This window comes from Pipistrellus kuhlii, unplaced genomic scaffold (genome assembly GCF_014108245.1).
Source record: "Pipistrellus kuhlii isolate mPipKuh1 unplaced genomic scaffold, mPipKuh1.p scaffold_m20_p_6, whole genome shotgun sequence".
Lineage (NCBI taxonomy): Eukaryota > Metazoa > Chordata > Mammalia > Chiroptera > Vespertilionidae > Pipistrellus > Pipistrellus kuhlii.
Window position 1 is genome coordinate 76,061,314 of NW_023425562.1, and position 13,704 is coordinate 76,075,017.

The following is a 13,704-nucleotide window of genomic DNA, read 5'->3' on the forward strand; positions in this document are numbered from 1 at the left end:
TGACAGTTTATGACTGTTCAGTAAACCATTCGGCCCGCGATTTAGTCTGGATTTTAGATTTTGGCCCCTTCTCTGATTGAGTTCGACACCCCTACGGCACTGAGCCAAACCGGTGCCGGCTCATCCCTCCTTTTAAAAGCACTTTTCAAAACACAGAGAGCCGAAGTCCCACAGAGGGTAGCAGGAGGGATTCTTTGCTGACTTCATGTCCGTGATGCTGACCCTGTGAATACATTAACTCTGATTCAGATCCTTATGTATTGTACATCTAGCCAGAGAGGCGCTGCTCTGTGACCCTCCCCCAGAGCCCCAGACATCTTTACAGCCCCAGACCCCTCCAGCCCCGGCTGCCCATCAGAGGTGCAGAACAGAAGTGTCCGAAGACCTAGTACGGAGGAGAGGAAGCTTGTTCTGGCAGCACAGGCCGGTCTGCAGAAGCCGGTCGACTCCCCCCACCTCGTCCTGCATGCTGCACTTTTGTTGTACTGGGCCGGAGGCCAGGTTTTTTGCTGTTGTTTGTGTGTGTTTTTTTTCAAATGTCCTGGTTTCTCTTTCCCCTGCATGGCCTGGCTCAGTCCCACGGACAACAGTGGACGTGTGTGCTCTGCAGAGACAGAAGCTGCGCACTAGCCAGTTTGGCTCAGTGGATAGAAGCATCAGCCTGCAGACTAAAGGGTCCTGGGTTCGATTCCAGCCCCGGGCGCATGCCTGGGTTGCAGGCTCAATCCCCAGTAGGGAATGTGCAGGAGGCAGCTGGTCAATGATTCTCTCTTATCATTGATTTTTTTGTTTGTTTGTTTTTTTGTTTGTTTTTTAATATATTTTATTGATTTTTGTACAGAGAGGAAGGGAGAGAGATAGACAGTTAGAAACATCGATGAGAGAGAGTCATCGATCAGCTGCCTCTTGCACACCCCCACTGGGGATATGCCCGCAACCAAGGTACATGCCCTTGACCAGAATCGAACCAGGGTCCCTTCAGTCCCCAAGCCGACGCTCTATCCACTGAGCCAAACCGGTTTCGGCTATCATTGATGTTTTTATCTCCCTCTCTCCCTCTCCCTTCCTCTCTGAAATCAATGGTGACACTGTCGTTCACTATATATATATATATATATATATATACATATATATATATATATATATACACACACACACACACACACACACACAGAGATATATATATATATATATATATATATATATATATATATATATATATATCCATCCATCCATCCATCCTCGGGTAAGGATTAAATAACTAAATAAACAAAGGAAGAAGCTGTAACCTCCCAGCTGCCAATGAGCACGGCCTCCCCAGTTCACCCCACCTACCCTCCCCCCCCCCCCACACACAGTTCTCATTAATGCTGGAGGACACGCCATGCCCTGGGCTAGACACTGATGTACAACGAGGTGCAAATGTGGTCTGGAAATGAGTGCCAGCCGTCCCCTCCACAGGCCCTTCACGTCCACAGACATCTAGAAGGAGGTCTGAACGCGGGCCTCGGCCGGTGAGCCCACGCTGAGCTTGTAGAGAAACTGCAGGCGAGGGCAGTGCACAGACAAGCCACCGTGAAGGTGTCAGCAGGCTCTTCAGGGATGCTGAACATCAGAAGCCGATTTACGGAAACAAAACTACCCGAAAGAGACAGGATTCAGAAAAGCAGCTGCCTCAGCTGGGAAGGGGCTGGCAGGAGAGGGGCACAGGGAACTTTCCAGAATGACAGAAGTATTCTTGTCTTACTGAGGTAGTGTTCACATGGGCGCTGATGAAGGTAAACACTCGCTGAGTCAGAAACTCCATGTCTGTGCACTTTTTTTTTTTAACATATATATATATTTTTAACATATATATACATATATATGTGTGTGTGTGTCTGTCTGTGTGTGTGTGTCTGTGTGTGTGTGTGTGTGTGTGTATATATATATATATATATATATATATATATAAATAATTGATTTCACAGAGGAAGGGAGGAGAGAGAGAGAAACATCAATGATGAGAGAATCATGAATCAGCTGCTTTGTGCGCACCCCACACCAGGGATTGAGCCCACAACCTGGGCACATGCTCTGACTGGGAATTGAAGCGTGACCTCCTGGTTCACAGGTCAACACGCACCCACTAAGCTACACCGGCCGGGCCACGTCTGTGCATTTTATGGTATCTCGATTATATCTTAATAACAAAAAAACAAAAAAATCTAGATTTATTACTTGGACTTCATACAATGTTATAGGTTATTTCTGCTATCTCCTGGTTAAATTCTTCCTCTACTATATTAGTACCAAGAGAAAAAGTAATAAAAGCTAGAACTTAATCCAGACAGTGAACAACAGTGTCACCAGCGCAGGTTTTAAAAACTAAAATGAGACGATGGTCTATATGCCGGGAGCTATCAGAAGCACTTTACGTGTTGTGATCACGTAACATGTCATCCTCCCAACGAGCCAAGGAAATGGACACGATCACCCGGTTCACAGATGTGGAACCTGAGGCTCAGCAGTTTGTTCACATCACACGACTTCTCAACCACGTGCAGCCGAGGCCTGCGCTCCGCCGCGCGCTCCGCCGCCCTCACGCTGAGCTGCCGCACTCACACCTGGGCTTTCGGGACGGTCAGAGGCCTTTCTAAGCGTGTCCTAGCCAAGAGCTGCACACCGATTCCCTCCGCACACACCCAGGGCCTTTAGGGCAAGTCAGCCACAGTCACCTAGAAACAGGTGGCGTCCAGTTCATCTTCGACCATCAACTCCCTGCTCTGCGGGCCCGGGAAGAAGGCCAGGGCGTCCACCAGACAAACATGCCCTCTGGTCCCGAACCGTCCCGGGCACAGGCACAGCTGGCGATTCCAGGGGCCCTGACGCCGTCAGAAACCGCAGGACGGCCTGAGCTGCCGTTAGCCTCCGGCTTCCAGCTGAGGCCGGGTCCCAGGAAAGCCAGGGAACCCGGCTCCTCCTGGAAAATCCCAGTGGCATTTCGGCGAGGACACAGGACTGGAGGGGTGGGAGCCCACAGGCCACCCCAGCCCCCACCCTCCCCCAGCCCTCTTGCCTCGCCCCAGTTGTAATACAAATAAATACACACTAATTAATAAATAATAATACAAGAATTATTACTCACAACTGTACACCTACTTTTGCCCACCCCTGTATTTGTCGGGGAGAGGGAGAGGGTCATAAAAATGGAAGCCTATGGTCCATGTTGTTCTGCAACATGCTCTTTCCACGTCAAAAAAAAAACATGAGTCACGCCTTCTTGTGTAAGCCCAGCGGAGTGGCTTCCCTGCTTCTCACTCCAGGGAAGCCTCCCGGAGTTCAGCCCCAGCAGCGTGTGAGTCACTACCGAGGGACAAGTGTTTGTTTCCAACTGTTCATTATATACAACATGTCGCAAAGAATCTCCCTGGCCCTAGCCGGCGTGGCTCAGTGCATAGAGCGTCAGCCTGCAGACTAAAGGGTCCCGGGTTCGATTCCAGTCAAGGGCATGTACCTTGGTCGAGGACACATCCCCAGTAGGGGGTGTTTGGGAGGCAGCTGGTCGATGTTTCTCTCCCATTGATGTTTCTGGCTCTCTGTCCCTCTCTCTTGCCCTCTATAAAATATATATATATTTTTAATATATTTTATTGATTTTGTACAGAAAGGGAGAGAGATAGAGAGTTAGAAATATCGATGAGAGAGAGTCATCGATGAGCTGCCTCTTGCACACCCCCTACTGGGGATATGCCCGCAACGAAGGTACATGCCCTTGACCGGACTCAAACCCGGGACCCTTCAGTCCCCAAGCTGATGCTCTATCCATTGAGCAAAACCGGTCTCGGCTATATATATATAAAGAATCTCCCTGTACACACAGCCTCTCATGCACCCCAAACCCCTCTGACATCCCAAGACTGTTCCTCGGAAAAAGAAAGGGAGCTCCGTCTCTCTGAGACCGAAGACCTTCACATCCGAGCATGAACTCAATGACTTCCCGAGCTCCTCGGCCAGTCCAGTTCTTCCTTCTCAAGCGAGGAATCCTTTTCCCTGGCAGCACGCTTTGCCTCCAGTCCACGGACGCTCAATCCGCCTTCGGAAGACTTCCACAGAGCTGACCTAACTTCCCTCCAGCTTCCTCAGGCAGGCGAATCCCTGTGTGAGTCCACCCCTCCCCGCTTAGTCATATCTACAGGAATCTGGTTAAGAGAATGAAAAGTTCATTCCCAATGTGGCTGAGGTCCCCTCCCCACCATAGAGGCCAAGAGAAGGTAAATGAGGTAGTGGGGTGTGAACAGATCTGCACCCCAAGAACCTTCCGGAGGATGGTTTATACCACAGGCTGGGCAGACGGGCACCGTGAGGAACGAGGACACACGCCAGGACAGATGGCACGCTTGAGATGCCAGGGGCAGGGAAGAGGGGGGAGACACACAGGTAGCGATCTTCGGGCGCACTTGGGATCCCAATTTACAAAACATACGCGTTTACATAATATGTAGAACACATGTGTCAAACACAAGGCCCGCGGGCCAAATCCGTCCCGCCAGGCCTTGCAATGTGGCCCGCACCGTGCTGTCATCACTGCACTCCGCTGCGTTTCCATCACAATGACAGTTTATGACTGTTCAGTAAACCATTCGGCCCGCGATTTAGGCTGGATTTTAGATTTTGGCCCCTTCTCTGATTAAGTTCGACACCCCTAATGTAGAATTTACCACACTGTATGCTAGAGTGCGTATAAAACACAGGCACATGTGAGAGACGAAAAGGAAACTGACCAGAAACCTAAGCGGGGTATCTTGGGGGTGGCTGCACACAGGCATTTGTGTGTGGGGTTTTTCCCCCCAGTTGTTCTTCCGATTTTTCCCCCAATAATAAAGAGTCTCTTTGTCGTTGAAAAAGGAGAAGAAAAACGAACAGAAGCCCCTTGGGTCGAGAGCAGCACATCTGGGTTTGCAAAGAAACGCACACACAGACTGGAGCGGTAGGGTCTGGAGCATTCCACCGCCCAGCGGGGTGCCCGAGCACAAAGTCACCCACTGGCGGTCTAAGGAACTCCGACAACCGTTAGCAGAGCATTCGGTGGGTGTGTCCAATCCACACTCCGTGCCTTAACATTTTTTAAAGAGTGATCCATGTTCAAAAATCAAGAAGAGATGCTGAAGATTAGAAAGAAACATTACTCAGAGCTGTGTATCTCTCTTTCTAATTTTCTTTATTTATTGATTTTTAGAGGAAGGGAGAGAAAAAGAAACATACATTTGTGGCTCCACTTATGTATGCATTCATTAGTTGTTTCTTTTTCTTTTTCTTTTCTTTTTTTTTATGAATTCTGGTTCACAGTTTTTATTTTTATTTTTCATTTTTTACAGAGAGGAAGGGAGAGGAATAGAGAGTTAGAAACATCAATGAGAGAGAATCATCGATCAGCTGCCTCTTGCACACCCCCCACTGGGGATGTGCCCGCAACCAATGTACATGCCCTTGACCGGAATCGAACCTGGGACCTTTCAGTCCGCAGGCCGACGCTCTATCCACTGAGCCAAACCGGTTCCGGCCATTGGTTGTTTCTTGTATGTGGAACAACAAATCCAAGTTCCTTCCTCTCTCTCTCCCTTTCCCCTCTCTATCAATTTTAAAACAAATCATCTTCCAATTAAAAATGTAGCCCTAGCTGGTTTGGCTCCGTGGATAGAGCATCAGCCTGCAGGCTGAAGCGTCCTGGGTTTGATTCCGGTCAAGAGCACATGCCCAGGTTTCAGGCTTGATCACCAGTCGGGGGTGTGCAGGAAGCAGCCAGTCAAAGATCCTCTCTCATCACTGATGTTTCTATCTCTCTCTCTCTCCCTTCCTGTCTGAAATCAATAAAAATGTATTTTTTAAAAATGTAACCATGTTTGTGAAAAGAAGATCTAAGTATTCCCCCCGCCCCCCGAGTCCAGCTGAGAGAAAAATAGGCAGCAATCACACTTCATGATGTCTCTGGAGAAAAAGATGTCAGCTCTGCCCTCTCCAATGCTCGTCACGCTGAGCTCCTTTCTGTTCTCCAAGTCCTCCGAGGTCCTCTACCACAGGGCCTTTGCATGGCTGCCGTCTGCCGAGAGCCCTCCCACCCTCCTATTCTCCTTCCCATCTCCTCCTCATCACCTCCTCAAGAGTTCTTCCATGGCCACCTGGCTGGGCTGCCCCTCCACAATCCCACCTTCATCCATTCAACCAATACTCCAGGAGCCTGGATTCCCTGCCTGTCCTATGACCTTATTCTGCTACCCTCACAGAACTCCCCTCAATCTGAAACAACTTTATTAACCTGTTTGTTGTCTATCCTCTGAAAATCAACTCCAAGACGGCAGGAATTTATACGTTCTGTTCATCGCTGCACCCCCAGCATCCAGCAGTGTGCCTGACACATAGTAGGTGCTCAGTTACCATTGGCCAAAGGAAAGAACGAAAAGCAGGCAAGGAGAGGAAGGGAGGGGCATTCTGGTCGGCTCTCTCACATTCGTACACACGAAAGCACGGAATCTGTTACTCTTTTAAACCCTCCACTAAACAGTATACACAGAGCACACACACTGACGGGGGCATGGTCTCCCCTATTTGCCCCTCTGTCTGCTGAGACCGTGAATGCCGGAGGAACAGAGTGACGGGAGGAAGGAACGGCACAGAACTTACCAGCGTCTGACCCGGCTGATGTAGGAAATGGGGCTGCAACCTCAAAACCCTGGGGGCGCCCAATGTGTTAGCCTGAGGGTGCCCGCTCCCTTAAAGGGCTACTCTCCCATCCCACCTGCTAGAGTGAGAGCGACACGGAGCTGTCTGTCCCCAACCTCTGCGGTCACTGGGCAAGCCGAGCCGGTACTCACCAGGGGGACCCAGTAGGTGTAGAGCGCACCAAGCCTCATCTCAGGTACAAACTGGGAGCAGGCGAGGAGTAAGAAGTAGAGGTTGAAAAAGTACTTGAACTGGTTGAACAGCACCTGGAAAGGGGAGAGGAGAGAGAAGAGACATTCAGGGCTTGTCGGACGGGGCAGGGTGGGTGGGAGGTGAATAATGTCTTAACACTTTCCTACAGCCCTGGCCATGGCTCAGGCGGTTGGAGCGTCATCCTGTACAACGAAAGATTTCAGGTTCAAGCCCCAGTCAGGGCACACTTTGAACGGGACACAATAGACCCATGTTTCTCTCTCACATCAATGTCTGTCTGTCTGTGTCTCTCTCTCTCTCTCTCTCTCTCTCTCTCTCTCTCTCTCCTCCCTCCCCCCTCCTCTTTCTCTCTAAATCAATTTTAAAAAAACATGTCCTCAGGTAAAGATGAAGAAAAAAAACTATCCTACAAAAGAACACAACATGATTCCTTTCCCATAAAGTTTAAATAGTTCTCTGTGTAAAAAAAAAAAATTTTTTTTAAATATATTTTTATTGATTTCAGAGAGGAAGGAAGAAGGAGAGATGGAAGCATCCATGATGAGAGAGAATCTTGTATTGGTTCTACAAGTCCCCCAGCCCACAACCCGTGCATGTGCCCCTGACCGGAACTGAACCCGGAACCCTTCAGTTTGCAGGCCGACGCTCCACCCACTGAGCCAAACCAGCCAGGACTAAAAGAAAAAGAAAAAAAGTTTTTTAAGTAAAAATATAAATAGCAATACATGTAGACACTGTAAACACCAAGTTCAAGACCATAGTTACCTCTGGGGTAGACAGGGCATGCTGAGGGCTTCAACATGTCTTCTCTGTTTTCTTTCTTAAACCATCTATGTTATAAGTACAGGTAAGCCCCTGAACATGTCATTTTCAAGAATAAGTATTAGCGGGAAATGCCTATGCTGTAAACTTGATCAAAAAAGCAGGCTATTAAAAAATATATATATTTTTTAATTTAAAGTAAGATAAATTGTCATTTCCACGATGTGATCGCAACGCCATAGACACATCCAGCAGAGCCCCATCTTGGGGGGCGCTGGGTTCTGGCGGCTTAGCCTGCTCCCAGGTGCCCTGGCAGGAAGACTGATCCCACAGGACTGGGCCGATGGCAATGAATGAAAATGGGAGTCTCGAGCAGCTGGCGTGGCTCAGTGGGTGAGTGTCGACCTATGAACCAGGAGGTCACAGTTCAATTCCAGATCAGGGCATATACCCAGGTTGTGGGCTCACAACCAGTGGGGGGTGTGCAGGAGGCAGCTGACTAATGATTCTCTCTCATCACTGATGTTTCTTTCTCTCTCTCCCTCTCCCTTCCTTTCTGAAATCAATAAAAATATATATTTTTTAAGAAGAAGAAGATGATGATGAGTCTCTCCCAGGCTAAGGCGGTGAAGAGCCATCGCTGGACCACCGCTACTGCCTGGCCACGGGGACGCTGGCGGCCAGAATTCCAGAAGGCGCAGCTCCCAGAGGGAAGAGAGCAGCCACGTCTGCACCAGAATTCCCAGGAACAAGAAATAAACGTTTTCCTGACTTAAGTTACTGAGAACTGGGGGGAGGGTTGTCGGGGAGGGCTGAGACAGCGAGCTATGAATGTAGTCAAAATCACCCTTAAAAAAATCATTCAGATATGCAATTCCTTAATCAATAAAGAAATTTTTAAAAAAATCATTCAGGGTGCATGCAGGGTGAAAGAGGTCAATGGGGGGAAAAGGCGATATCTGTAATACTTTCAACAATATAGATAACTTTTAAAAAGAAAAATTGAGCCAAAACCGGTTTGGCTCAGTGGATAGACTCCGATAGAGCATAGGCTTGAGGACTGAAGGGTCCCGGGTTCAATTCTGGTCAACGGCATGTACCTTGGTTGTAGGCACATCCCCAGTAGGGGCCGTGCAAGAGGCAGCTGATTGATGACTCTCATCGATGTTTCTAACTCTCTATCTCCCTTCCTCTCTGTAAAAAATCAATAAAATATATTTTTCTTTAAAAAGAAAGAAAAGAAAGAAAAATTGAAACTATGCGATTAAAAAATAAAGACAGTAGCAACTGTAGACTACCAAGAAAAGGTAATGGGCCGAAACCGGTTTGGCTCAGTGGTAGAGCGTCGGTCTGCGTACTGAAGGGTCCCAGGTTCGATTCCGGTCGGGGGCATGTACATTGGTTGCGGGCACATCCCCGGTGCGGGGTGTGCAGGAGGCAGCTGGTCGATGTTTCTCTCCCATCGACGTTTCTAGCTCTCTATCCTTCTCCCTTCCTCTCTGTAAAAAATCAATAAAATGTATTTTTTAAAAAAAGGAAAAGAAAAGGTAATGGGAGTCCATCGTTAGCCTGTTCAGAGGTAAACAGCCTTGTGAATAAAGGTATAGACTCTGGTTAAAAGAAAAAAAGCATACAGTTTAATGTATGTGTGTTTCCGTATTATCTCACAATAAATGGAGATAGTAATTTTATTCCTTTCCAGCATTGGCACTGGTTGCCGCTGCGGCTTCTAAAGTCCATCAGTGTCTGGAGGCCACGGAGGATGAAAATCGGTTAATTTACGTGTGTCGGGGAAGGCTGGGAGAGGCCATGGCCATGTATTGGTCTGAGTTAATGGGAAGTGCCATGACTGCAGTCACACACCACGCAATCCAGAAATTCATTAGCAAAAACGTTAACAGAGCAAAAGACGTTAACAGAAATTCTTTGGGTGAAAGGATTAAAATGCATCTTTTTTTTTTTTTTTTCTCTATACTCTTATCCTCCAACTTTCCTACAGGTAATATGTGTTCGTGATGATGGGGGAAATTTAAGCACTGCGGTTTTCCGGCGTTCCAGTTATAATGCTAGGTCCCCGGCATATCTTTTTCTCTCTCACGCACAACACACTCAATAGATGGGAAGTTGATCTAACTGATCAGGGGGTCTCCCAGCCGGGCAGACAGAGGAGAGCAGCCACGCTAGTGCTTAAGGGAGTGTGCTCACAAAACCGGCCCCGGGGGCCTCCGTCCTCCAAGCTGGCTCCCCGGCATACATTAGGTGTGGGAAGAAAAAAACGGGGTGGCCCTGCACATACGTACCCCAGGAAGGAAGGTGAAGAAGTTGTACTTCTGGTTGTTGATGACATTTCGGGGGTACCGCTGATCCCTCTTCTCGGGGTGCCCCAGCCAGACCGTGCGGGGCCTGGGCTCTCCCGCACCACAGCATCTCAGCCACTCACAGCACCTGCGAGAGAGACAAGCCCACACACAGTGTCAAGGCCAAGGCCTTCTCAGCATGCTTTTCTCCAAAGCCTCGGCACCGGGCACATGTGGGGAGATGGGAAACAGAACTGGGGCTCCTAAGGAGCTGGGATCGCACGCAATCCAAGATGCTTTGCCCCCCAAGTCCAAATTATAATATCTATTTCAAGAAATAGAATTCATCTGTCCACGGGCCAGATGGTCAGCACTTTTTTATTTTACAGAGGAGAGGAGAAAGCTCAGGAGAGGGGGGGCAGCCCCCAGGTTTGAGGAGATGATCGAAACAGCCACGTCTGGCTCTGAACCACGTCCGTCTGGTCCGACATCCCTGCTATTCAGGTTACACCGCGATCACTGTGCAAAGAAGGGGAGAGTCTGCCTTCCCCAGCGCTCCCCTCGGAGGGACAGACAGACACAGAGCCCCCCCAGCGTGACCTGGACAGGGGCCAGCGGCCAGGCTGGAGGCGGACTGGCCCGCAGAGCCGCCGCCCCGCCTGGCTGGTCAGGTCACCCACGCACAGGCTCAGGGAGCGCCTGGGAACACGGCCGCCCGGAGACACACACACACACACACACCCCGCACGGCAGTCTGTCTTTCAGGAGAGCGACAAGCCCTCGTGAGCACCGCACAGAAGCACCCCACGGCCACCCCTGGCCCCCAGCACACGGCCTGCGGGAGGCGCCCCGCCCTGCCAGCCTGGGAGGCACCCAGCAGAGGGAAACCAGCCAGGCGGGACTCACGTCATTCCTGGTCCCGGAGGAACGCCTTCTGCGCGTCCTGCAGGCCGAGCAGGCCCCGGCCAGGTGCTGGCGTCCGAGGCTGAGCAAACACAGTCCCTGGCAGCAGGACCCCAAAAGTTAGCAAGCCAGCAAGCTGCCTGCTCCGGTGTTCAAAATTTCCACACTGAAACACGATGCCGCTTCTTTAAAATAGCTTCCAGTTCCAGTACGCTGCTGCCCGGTAAGTGTGGCTCTGATAAGGACAGCCTCGCTCCTAGCAACTCATCCGTGTCGGCGCCCCTCTGAGCTGTCCAACGGCCAGACACACACAGAAGCGTCAAGGGGTCCAACCCATTCCTGCTCTTAGGTGTGACTTACCCACATTGGCCATCTGTGGGCGCTCTAAGTGTTGAATGAATGAGGGAGGCCGGAGGGAGGGCCGGAGAATTGGTTCATTTGATAGGAAGTACATCCTTCCATTTGCAGAACCGGAAATTCTCTCCCCATCCTACAATAACCCTGTAACGATGGATCCCACCTCTGTCTCTACTGACAGCTAAAGAATGAGTCTGCTAGTAAGGGACTCACATACAGTCGGGCTGGCGGTTTACAGAAATTTTGTCTGTTATGTTTTAGCACTGTGGTCGGCAAACTGCAGCTGGTGAGCCACATGGGGCTCTTTGGCCCCTTGAGTGTGGCTCTTCCACAAAATACCACGGCCTGGGTGAGTCCATTTTGAAGCAGTGGCGTTAGAAGAAGTTTAAAAAAATTGGCTCTCCCAACAAATTTCAATCGTTGTACTGTTAATATCTGACTCTGCTGACTGAGTTTGCCGACCGCTGTTTTAGAGAAGGTTCAGCACAGCAAGCTGCCAGGCTCAGCTGCTCGTTCCTACACTGGCAGGTGCGAGCACGTGCCCAGAGCAGCAGGACATTCAGTGTGGCCTGCACTGTGGAGGCAGAAGCCCGGAAATGAAGCTGACGGGTCATTAACCCTGGCTGTCTAAATGAACAGGAAACGTCCACAAGACGGACTCCCCAACCATCCTTGAAGACTGAGAGAGAGGGGCATGGGCCGGGTGGCCCTACTGAGAGAGATGCTAAATTGAAAAGCCGGGAGCCCCGGCCTGTGTGACTCAGTTGGTGGAACGTTGTCTCATGCCCCGAGAGGTTGCTGGTTCGATTCCCGGTCAGGGCACAAGCCTGGGTTTCATACTCCATCCCCAGGAGGGGGCAGGCGGGAGGCAGCTCTCCCTTCTTCTCTCTAAAATCAATAAAAACGTGTGTGTGTGTGTGTGTGTGTGTGTGTGTGTGTTTTAAAAAAAGGAAGGAAGGAGCTGAGAAGTATGTAGATACAGACTTACACAGGCAGAAAATGTCCTTGATGGTCTGTCCATTCCCTGGGCTCTCTGTCCTAGGAACCAATGAATTTGTTTTGTTTTATTTTACTTTGCTCAAGCCAATTTTGGTTGGGCATCTGGTAACCACTACGCCAAACCCATCGGACGGTCCTGTCTGCCGCATGGCCGGGCCCTCCTTAAGGCTGTATCCCCCCTGGATTTACGTGCCTGAGATCCCAAGCTTCTAAAGAGTTCCCGCTAGGCGACCATGTGGAAAAAGGGAACCCTCGTGCACTGCTGGTGGGAATGCAGCCTGTGTAATTCCCTATTATAGCAGCCACTGTGGAGTTCCACTAAAACAGTAAGGAGATTCCTCAAATAATTAAATATGGAACTGCCATCTGACCCAGGGAGTGATCCCATTTCTAGGACTATATCCTAAGAAACTCGAAGCACCAATCAGAAAGAAGGTATGCACCCCTATGTTCATAGCAGCACATTTTACAATAGCTAAGATCTGCAAGCAGCCCAAATGCCCATCAGTAGATGAGAGGACAGAAAGCTGTGGTACATTACACCATGGAATACTGTGTAGCAGTGAAAAAGAAGGCTCTCTTACCCTTTGAGACAGCATGGAGGGGCCTGGAGAGTATCATGCTAAGTGCAATAAATCAGTCAGAGAAAGACAAGTATCACATGATCTTACCCATATGTAGAATCTAAGTGACAAAATAAGCTGATGAACCGAGTGGATCCAGAGACATGGAAGCATGGAATCTCAGAGGGAAGGTGTGGGCGGGTGGGAAGTGATCAACCAAAGAACCTGTATGCATATATGCATAACCCATGGACACAGACCATCGGGTGGTGAAGGCCTGGGGCAGGGGGCGGGGTGTAGGGAGCAGAGTGTGGGGGTGGGCTAGAAGGGGTCAATGGTGGGAAAAGGGGACAGGTGTCATAATTTCAACAATAAAGATTTTTTTTAAAAGAGCGTTCCAGCTATGCCTTAAAGCCTGGGTTCGCCATCCTGACCTCTCCATTCTCCTGACCTCTTTGGAGCTGTGTGTCCAACACGGGAGCGGCCAGCACACGCGGCTGCTTCCCCTTTAACTAACTGAAGTAAGAGAACTACGAGGACTCGGCTCCTCGTTCACAGCCACGTTTCAGGCTCCAGAGCCTGCGGGCCCGAGCTGTGGCCTGGACTGTGCGGACACAGAGCATTCCAGCAGGACAGGAAGTTCTGGACAGCGCTGCTTTCTCTCTCTCCCCTTCCAAGACACCGCCCACCTGACTTTCTTACTTTTTATTTTTTATTTTTACAAAGGGAAGAAAGGGGGGAGAGAAAAACATCGACCGGCCGCCTCTCGATCGCACCCCAACCAGAGACCGAACCCACAGCCTAGGTGTGTGTCCTGAGAATCAAACATGTGCTCCGTGGGACGATGCTCCAACCAACTGAGCCACATGGGCCAGGGCGTCCACCGGACTTCCAAACCGCTGTCAGTGCCA

General features: G+C 49.9%; 1 protein-coding gene across 4 annotated transcripts in view; it reads right to left on the reverse strand.

Annotated features, from left to right (window-relative positions):
• ATP9A (ATPase phospholipid transporting 9A (putative)) overlaps nt 1–13,704 on the reverse strand; it is a 126,869-nt gene that overhangs the window by 92,781 nt on the left and 20,384 nt on the right. For 3 of the 4 annotated variants that reach the window (XM_036418457.2, XM_045574921.1, XM_036418462.2), the window contains exons 2-3: nt 9,975–10,119; nt 6,852–6,965 (exon numbers count right to left, since the gene is read on the reverse strand). In XM_036418457.2, coding sequence (XP_036274350.1) covers nt 6,852–6,965; nt 9,975–10,119 — 259 coding nt within the window. Of the gene's footprint in view, nt 1–6,851; nt 6,966–9,974; nt 10,120–10,877; nt 10,898–13,704 lie in introns of those variants that run through there. The other variant, XM_036418461.2, reaches the window with a different exon arrangement.